General features: G+C 40.0%; 1 protein-coding gene across 1 annotated transcript in view; it reads right to left on the bottom strand.

Annotated features, from left to right (window-relative positions):
- Positions 1–621: 621 nt before the first annotated feature.
- The window catches only part of LOC310637211 (flavin-containing monooxygenase 5-like), a gene marked incomplete at its 5' end in the record, with an annotated part of 14019 nt that continues 5421 nt past the window's right edge, over positions 622–9219 (bottom strand). The window contains 5 exons of the mRNA XM_083357556.1: positions 622–1517; positions 2539–2611; positions 4652–5007; positions 7379–7578; positions 9009–9151. Of these exons, the coding sequence (XP_083213682.1) occupies positions 1142–1517; positions 2539–2611; positions 4652–5007; positions 7379–7578; positions 9009–9151 (1148 nt within the window). The 3' untranslated portion in view covers positions 622–1141. The remainder of the gene's footprint in view (positions 1518–2538; positions 2612–4651; positions 5008–7378; positions 7579–9008; positions 9152–9219) is intronic.

Raw genomic sequence — 9219 nt, 5'->3', positions numbered from 1 at the left:
CGTTCGGAGAGGTGCGCGCGCACCTCTCGGAATGGGCAGGGGCGCCGCTCTTTGCGGAAGCTGCCGCGGCCCGTCTGCTAAGCTGCCGCTTTCAGCAGCTTCACAGACGGGCCGCGGCAGCTTCCTCAAAGAGCGGCACCGCTGCCCATTCGCGCGTAGGTACGCGCGCACCTCTCCAAAGGTTTGGGGAGGTGCGCGCGCACCTCCGCCCATTCGGGGAGGTGCGCGTGCACCTCTCCAAATGGGCGGTGCCACTCTCCATTTGGAGAGGTGCGCGCGCACCACTGCCCGTTGGAAGAGGTGCGCGCGCACCGGGCGGCTGGGAGCCGCAAGAGACGGCTCAAAGAGCCGCATGCGGCTCCGGAGCCGCAGGTTGCCGACCTGTGATCTAAGGGAACACCTGCTGCCGGCATCATCTTCCCATCGTCCTGTTCGCCCCCACAGGGAGGGCCTTCTCAGGGTACCGCCGGTTAATGAATGCCGGCGGGTTATTCCCAGGGGAAGGGCATTCTCTGTGGGTGCGCCTGCCCTATGGAACCAACTACCCACAGAACTTAGGACTGCCCCCGACCTTCGCTCATTTCGCCGGGACCTGTTAACTTGGCTCTTCGATCTGTTTGGTCCAGACTGTGGGGTTGTTAATTTAACTGGGTTTTAGATTTACTCTTGGGGCTTGAATTTAATTTAATTGTTTTAACTGTTTTTAATTTTTTGTATTCATGGTTTTAACTGCCCTGTAAACCGCCCTGAGTCCTATGGGAATAGGGCGGTATACAAATCCAATAAAATAAAATAAAATAAAATAAAATAAAATAAAATAAAATAAAATAAAATAAAATAAAATAAAATAAAATAAAATAAAATAAAATAAAATAAAATAAAATAAAATAAAATAAAATAAAATAAAATAAATAAAATAAAATAAAATAAAATAAAATAAAATAAATAAAATAAAATAAAATAAATAAAATAAAATAAATAAAATAAAATAAAATAAAATAATAAAATAAAATAAAATAAAATAAAATAAAATAAAATAAAATAAAATAAAATAATAAAATAAATAAAATAAATAAATTTGGAATTTCAGGTTGAAATAGGCCACTCAAAACAAGTTCATTTGCAGGAGAAGCAGCAATTTTCAGGCTGCTACAAGTTCAAATTGGAGGTAAGTTAAGACAATACTGAGAAGTCCAAAACAGATGAGTGCTTTAATGAAGAAAGAAGGAACCAGAGTTTCTTTAGTGTTAGTAGAAGACTGCAGAGACCGTGTCTTTGTAGCCTTGATAATCCTTTCTCTCTGGGTCAAGATGGTGTTTCTGGCTCCCTCCCACTTCCCAGGACCCGTCAGACGGAACTGAGCAGCTGAACAAGGCCCAAAATATACTTCCCAGGCCAGCTTTGGATCGGTCAGAAGAAGATTCAGCAGCTTGGGCTTTACTCCTAATAGGGAAGCCAGTTCATCCATGTAATCAATATAGTGCACTCTTAAGGAATTGTTGCGGCTTGCTGCATGCCTAAGAACAAAGGGTAAGTTAGCCAGTTGAACACCAGAATCATAAAATCATAGAACTATAGGGCTAGAAGAGCTCTTGGAGGCCTTCTAGTCCAACCCAATTCCTGCCTGAGATCCTGCTTCCTCTTCCTTTCCCCTCTACCAATTCACATCCAGATATTTAGAATTCTAGTTGAGCTGCAGTGGTGAGTGGTTTGTTGTTGTACACATCAGTTAACACGTTGAAGTCTTTGTTTTGTATATGTTTCATCTTCCTTCCACTGTATGTAGCATTCATGTTAATGTTGTAAAATATCAAAGAATTGTAATAGTAATACTAATACTTTATTGTCTATATTTAATAATAATAATAATAATAATAATAATAATAATAATAATAATAATAATAATAATAATAATAATAATAATAATTTTATTTGTATACCGCCCTTCTCCCGAAGGACTCAGGGCAGTGAACAGGGCAATAAATACTAATACAAGAGTACAAAAATTAAGAAAAAATTAAACAGTGCCCAATACCTTAAAACAATAAGTTAAAATACATTAAAAACAGTAATAAAACCCCACATAGTCTAGAAGTAGATCACTTATGAATTGTAAACTTCAGTTTTTGTTCTCTAATGCTGGACTATGGCTGAAATAAAGAATTTACAATTGAACTTGAACACTTTTTTTACTTTTAGGACATGTGACCCCTGCTTACTAATCTAAACTAATTACAGTCGCCTTTGGTGAGATGGATAGCTATATAAATTTTATTAATAAAATAAAAATCTAATCTAACCTAATCCAATCTATATCCCATCCCTTTCTGTAAGCAGTATAAAATTTATAAAATATAAATATAAACTTAAAAAAATAAGTTTAATATGTAGCTTTACTAAGTTTGTATCCTATGGGTGAATTTCTGATTGAAATTTTGTAATTTATTCACACAGGCATTTTATATACAAGGCCAGAATATTTTCAGTTCCAACATTCTAGAGAAATAAGCACATTATATGTCATAGTTGATTTCCTACCGTTTTTCATTACACTGGATCTTTTTAGCAATATCAGCCATCATGTCATTATCTGAAGGTAACTTGTTTAGGCCTGAAAAATAACATCAGTTTAATTTTCTGGTGTCCCTTGTAGCTTGAGAACATTTTGCAGATGGGCAATGCAGAAATATAGAACATACCGTACTGTGGACTGAATAGAGAGACTGAAGTACACTGTCACCATGTTCTTTACATGTACAGATATGCTGGAAATAAAAGTTTTTCAATAAAGGGCAAAATGTTGTGGTTCTATAGCAAAACATTAGGAGAATTTTCTGAAGGAGGAATGTGGCTACTCCTGACTCCCAGAAAGAAACCAAAGTAGTAGGATGATGGAGAAGGTGATGCTGAATAAACACTAAATAGAAGCAAACATTGGATTTTATCCAATGTTCTGTGGCTGTAGATTTTTGCAGATCAAATCTGACCCATTACTAAGACAGCAATCCAATGCAGGCTTTCTGGAATGTTCTGCCACTCAGAACAATGATGGCTTGCTTCTGCGTAGGTATGCAGCAATGCATGCAGACATATTACGTGGTAATTTAGAACCAATGCACTTAGCCTCCTGGCTCGGAAACACCAGTTTTGTTTAAAAGATGAACTAGCTCAGGACTGGCTAATTAGCACGAAATAGATTTTCTGTATATCTCAGCTTTTTGTTGAACGGAACTTCAACACAATTGTTAGCTTGACTACTTCAGTATAAACTATGCCTGAGATTATCATGGGCATAATCTAATGTGCTAAGCACATTTGATTTGTGCTTAGATTGTACGCCGCCCTGAGTCTTCGGAGAAGGGCGGGATATAAATGGGATTAAAATAAATAAATAAATAAATAAATAAATAAATAAATAAATAAATAAATAATCTGCACTAAAGCACTCCCGTTTAGCTCCCATCCATTTAAATCAGATGTCAATATACTTCCTTATGGCTTGCAATCACATTTATTAATTTTATATTTTCTTACTCAAATATAAAAGTGTTCTGGCTGCAAAAAGTGAACTTTTGTTTCTGTTCAGACAACAAATACCTCACACACAGTACTATAATCTGAGAGTTTAGTCCCTTTGATTTAAGAGAATTAAACAAAGCCAGTTATGCCAAGTCAGATCATTGGTTAATCACAATACTATAATCTGAGAGTTTAGTCCCTTTGATTTAAGAGAATTAAACAAAGCCAGTTATGCCAAGTCAGATCATTGGTTCATCATGTCCAGTCTATCTGCCTTACTGGCAACTTTACAAGATCTCAGCCACAAGTATTTTGCAGGCCAACCACCCAATATATTTCCTTTTACTTAATGCCCTGTTCTTTAACCATGTATTTATATCAAGTATACATAGTGGTGTGATTGGTCCTAGGGCCATCTGCAGTGCACCAGGGCTCAAATGACCTTATTTAAAATTGCAGAACAATTTTGGTAGAATTTCACTAGTATTCCACTTGCATACTGTAATTCTTCCTTGGTTACTAATTCTTATAAAATGACTCCCAAGTAACAAAATGACATGCTAATTGTGAAAAATTCTCCCTTTGAAAAATGAACTATGCCTTTCTGTAGTACATAGAAGACATAGAACTAAGGAGAAATTTCCTTACCGTAACAACAACCAACCAGTGGAACAGCTTGCATTCAGAAGTTGTGGGTGCTCCAACACTGGAAGCTTTTAAGAAGAACCATTTGTCTAAAATGGTATAGGTCTCCTGCTTGAGCAGGGGGTTGGATTAGAACAGTGGTGGCGAACCTATGGCATGCGTGCCAGAGGCGGCACTCAGAGCCCTCACTATGGGCACATGTGCCATCGCCCCAACCCCGCCTCCACCCACGGCTCCCTCCTCACCAGCAGCCCCCCTGAGGAGAGTCACCCCTTAGTGCGGCCCATGTGTCGCAGCACAGCCAAGGACATAGTCATATGCAAACATTTAGTAGAGATGAAGACTACCTTCATGGACACACAAAGATATATTACATACCTTTGTTCTTATACAAAAGAGAGAGTTGATTATATTCATCAGCACTGCAACCTTCAAATCAAGCAAAACGTCAAGTCATTTTTTTTATTTTTTTAATATTCTCTCTTACCCTTGAAGATTCTTGTGGCCCAGCGAACTTGGAGCTCAGATACAGGCATAGTGGCTCCTATAGGTTTGATGAGGCCAATCACAGCTAATGTGTGCTTTTCCAAGTGTGGTGGGAAGACATGTTTATATAGTGAGAGTTTATTTGTTTGAGTCCCGAGGATACTATCCTGAATGAAGGGAAAGGAGAAGTTGTATCCTGTAGCAAAAATTACCACATCGATATTTTCTTCTGTGCTGCCATCTTCAAAGATTACACCTCTTTCAGTGAACTTCTTCACATGTGGTTTCATTACCACCCTGCCAGCAATTATAGCATTTGGTAGATCATCTCCCATAACTGGGGTCTTACTTATGAACCTGCAAAATGAAGAAAAAACACACTGGCCATATTTTTACTACAGAACCTGTGTTTATTAACCTTTAACGATCATTTGAAAAAAAAAAGGGGGATAAGCAAACTACAGTAAATGATCATCATAGATGTTTTTCAACCAGACCAAGAAAGCACAGCCTTGGTAAAGAAAAGCTCATTTATGTCAGAGGTGTAATTCAGTGTACAGTGATGTATTCTCTTTACCAGGGGTCTTCAAACCTGGCCCTTTTATGACTTGTGGACTTCAACTTCCAGAATTCCTCAGCCAGGCACACTGGCTGAGGAATTCTGGGAGTTGAAGTCCACAAGTCATAAAAGGGCCAGGTTTGAAGACCCCTGCTCTTTGCCCATGTATTTATATCAAGTATACATAGTGGTGGGATTCAGCTAGTTCGCACCACTTCAGCAGAACTGGTAGCTAATTTTTTGTTGCCCAGGCCCAGAATGGACTTCTGGAAGTAGCATCCACACAGAGAACCGGTTGTTCACATATCTGAATCCCACCACTAAGTATACAGTATATTTTTTTTACTGGCTTTGCATTTTTATAACAGTTTTACCTTATTGTTTTCTGTTTTTATATTCTTGTTCACTTCTTTTTTTGTATGTAATACCACATTTTGGGAATATATTTTACTGCAAAATAATTAAATGACAGGTACAAAAATGGCAGAAAATGGAGATTCAGTCCAGAGACTCTGGAAGTGCATGTTTTTCAGGGCACCTTTGGACAATATCACCTTTATCTTCATAACCACCATAGCAAGAATCAGAAGAGCTGAAAATGGCAGAATAGTTTCTATGCAGGCTTTCAGCTTTTTTGTAAAAGGTATATAAAGTAAATATATATATATATATATATATATATATATATATATATATATATATATATATATATATATATATATATATATATATATATATATATATATATATATATATATATATAAATGAAGAAAAGCCACAAGATACAGAAGTAGGTACAGAAACCAGAATGTCAGGTTTCAATTTTTCAAAATGTTTCTAATCTTTGAGAATCTAACTAAATATTTAAATATATGTAGGAAAGAGGACATTGCATACGTTACAGGGGCTACAGGATGTTTCCAAGATTCAGAGCTGAGACTAGTACTTTCTCCATTTTTATGTTGCTCCTAAAATGGGGTTAATATTCACTTTAATGTTAAATTTAAATTTACTGACAAAGAATTAAAGTGAGACTAGTATAGCTACTTTGAGCTATTTAGCTCCCATCAGCTCCCTTTAATTCTTTGTCGGTAACTTTAAATTTAACATACAATAGTCTGTCGCAGAAGCGACTGACTGTGAAGGCTCCTAGATTGCAGCTGAAAGGCGAAAGCAGAAGCAGTATGCTCCGTCCTATATATTTGGGGTAAGGGACACGGTGGCTCAGCTTGTCGATCAGAAGGTCGGCAGTTTGGTGGGTTGAATCCCAAGTGCCGTGTAACAGAGTGAGCACCTGTTATTCGTCCCAGCTTCTGCCAACCTAGCAGTTCGAAAGCACGTAAAAATGCAAGTAGAAAAATAGGGACCACTACGGTGGGAAGGTGTTTTGTACCAGCCTGCTACCAGCCCTGCAGAAAAGGCAACCCCTTTTTAAACTGCAAGAGGCTGGAATGACGTCTGCCAAATTTATTACTACAAACAAGACACGAACCAAGATACAGGAGCTTTGAAACACTGAGCGGTTGCTTTCAGCAAACCAGCCCTCCCCAAACATTCCCTTTATAAAGAGTTCAGGGCATGGCCTCTCTCTGCCTCCTTCCGAGAAGCCCCACAGCCTTCCTCTGTTTACTCCTACTTGACTGCCTCCTGCGTCGGGCGTCCTTGAACAGGGCCAGCTGTGGGTCATCTTCATCCACACTGTCAGGCTCACACAGCTGGGTCTCCATGGTGACCAAGTGGGAGGGGCCTGGCTGAGGGCTATCATCAGCAAGATCTTCAACCCCCTCAGCAAGGTCTTCAACACCCCCCTCCTCCTCTGATTCGTCCGACCCAACTGCCGAACCCACAGGCTGACCCTGAATCACAACAGAAGGTAACAGCGTTCCGTGCACCTTTGGCATCTAGTCATGCCTGCCACATGACCACGGAGATGTCCTCGGACAAGCGCGGGCTCTTCGGCTTTGAAACAGAGATGAGCACCGGCCCCTAGAGTTGGAAACGACTAGCACACATGTGCGGAGGAACCTTTACCTTTACCTTATATTTGGGGTAGACCAGGTAGACCAGGTTGCCCTACTAGACTGCTCTCACCGGAAAACACTTACTCACTTTAATGTGTATATTCCACGTCTTCCTAAGTGTCAGAGTATGGAGAAATTCCACCCTTACCTGTGCTGGGGTTTTATACCATAGTTCTCATGGTTAAATTTCATATTCAGCTTCTTCTCTCCCCATCGGTTTATCAGCGCCACAGGAAGTTTATGGAAAAGGAGGTTTTTGAAACGTGTAAAATGCACTACATCAAAAGGATATCCACCATCAGAGACTCGATTCACCACCCAAGCACCAGTTCTAGTACTCAGAAAGACCTGGGGGAGGAGAAAGGGAAATCAGCACTAACTCTTTCCCCAGCCTTGTAATGCAATGCAAAAAGTAAACGTAGCAAACAAAATAGAGTCTGAACCCTTTTCCGCATCTTTTGGATATGGCTAAGGTCATAACCAGTTGTTCTCTCTGCCTCATCCCATCAGAACCAAAATGACCCTCCCTATCTCTGACAAAGGGCCCTGCGATTCCATCTAGACCAAAGAATAGTAGCCTCCGCCCATGCTCACAGCACCTTCCAAGGGCAACCCTTTTCAAGGAACTTGCAACCTAGAGATTTCCATCTCCTTCACAATTAACTTCCTTGGGCTTTGCTGCCCTTTTGAAAGGCCCATTCTGCCTAACAGTAAAAGTAATCCCAAGTACACCAACAAGGTCTAGCTTCCCAAAACTAGCCTGCAAATCAGATCCCTGGGATTTCTTATCTTGCAGCCCTCAATCTCTATAAAAAATCTTTGCTTTTCAGGGTTCAGGGTTCCTCTTTCTTTTAAAGTAGGTACATCAATGATCATTGCAATGAACGTGGTTCTTCTCTTCAAGGTATTGTGCTCCTTACTTTGGCAAAAATGAAAACAAAACCCCACAACAGCCCATTCCTCCTTCCATTGAGTCACAAGGGACAACAGTGAGTTCCAATATATTTTCCCTGAGAGTGGAAAGTACATATGGAAAGTACAGTAAAAAAAGAAATGGAGAAGAATAACTAGCTCCTTCTCCTATTTTCAACCTTTGATGTTCCTCTTCTGCCTGGTTTCCAAGCCACAAGGACTATATTTCAGTAAAAGGTAAAGGTAAAGTTTCCCCCGCACATGCGTGCTAGTTGTTTCCGACTCTAGGGGCCGGTGCTCATCTCCGTTTCAAAGCTGAAGAGCCAGCGCTTGTCCAAGGACGTCTCCATGGTCATGTGGCCGGCATGACTAGACGCCAAAGGCACACGGAACGCTGTTACCTTCCCACCGCAGTGGTCCCTATTTTTCTACTTGCATTTTTACGTGCTTTCGAACTGCTAGGTTGGCAGAAGCTGGGACGAGTAACAGGCGCTCACTCTGCTATGCGGCACTCGGGATTCGACCCGCCAAACTGCTGACCTTCTGATCGACAAGCTCAGCGTCCTAACCCACTGAGCCACCGCGTCCCTTTCAGTAAGGATAGCATATTTAATGAAAAGTATTGCAAAGCCCTCCAGTCTTACTGACAAAAGTTCAACTGTTCACAGATATTACTAATAATTTTATTATTTAATGAATAATTTAATAATGCATTCACATGTATTACTAATGGATAGAGTTAGTCTCTGAAATGCTATCCCCTCAAAACAAGAAATGCATCCCAATAGTATTTGAGTTCAAAACTTGACAAAATTACCTGCTATTATCACCAGATTCAAAACAAAACTTGCTTAAATACACTATACCTGCTTTGTGACATGGCTGAGGTCAATAGCAATATCTACTCCGGAATGTCCCAAGCCTACAATGAGGACTCGTTGGTCTTGGTATTTTTCAGAATTCTTATATGCCCAACTGTGAATAATTTTCCCCTTAAATTTCTCAAAACCTGAAAAAAGAGAGCCTTTTTTTCAATGCTGAGCAAAGCATATCTTTCTTGGAAGACTGAAAAAAGTA

This window comes from Vipera ursinii (genome assembly GCF_947247035.1).
Source record: "Vipera ursinii genome assembly, chromosome: 3".
In the NCBI taxonomy this organism is placed as follows: domain Eukaryota; kingdom Metazoa; phylum Chordata; class Lepidosauria; order Squamata; family Viperidae; genus Vipera; species Vipera ursinii.
This window is presented reverse-complemented; position numbering and strand designations above follow the sequence as displayed.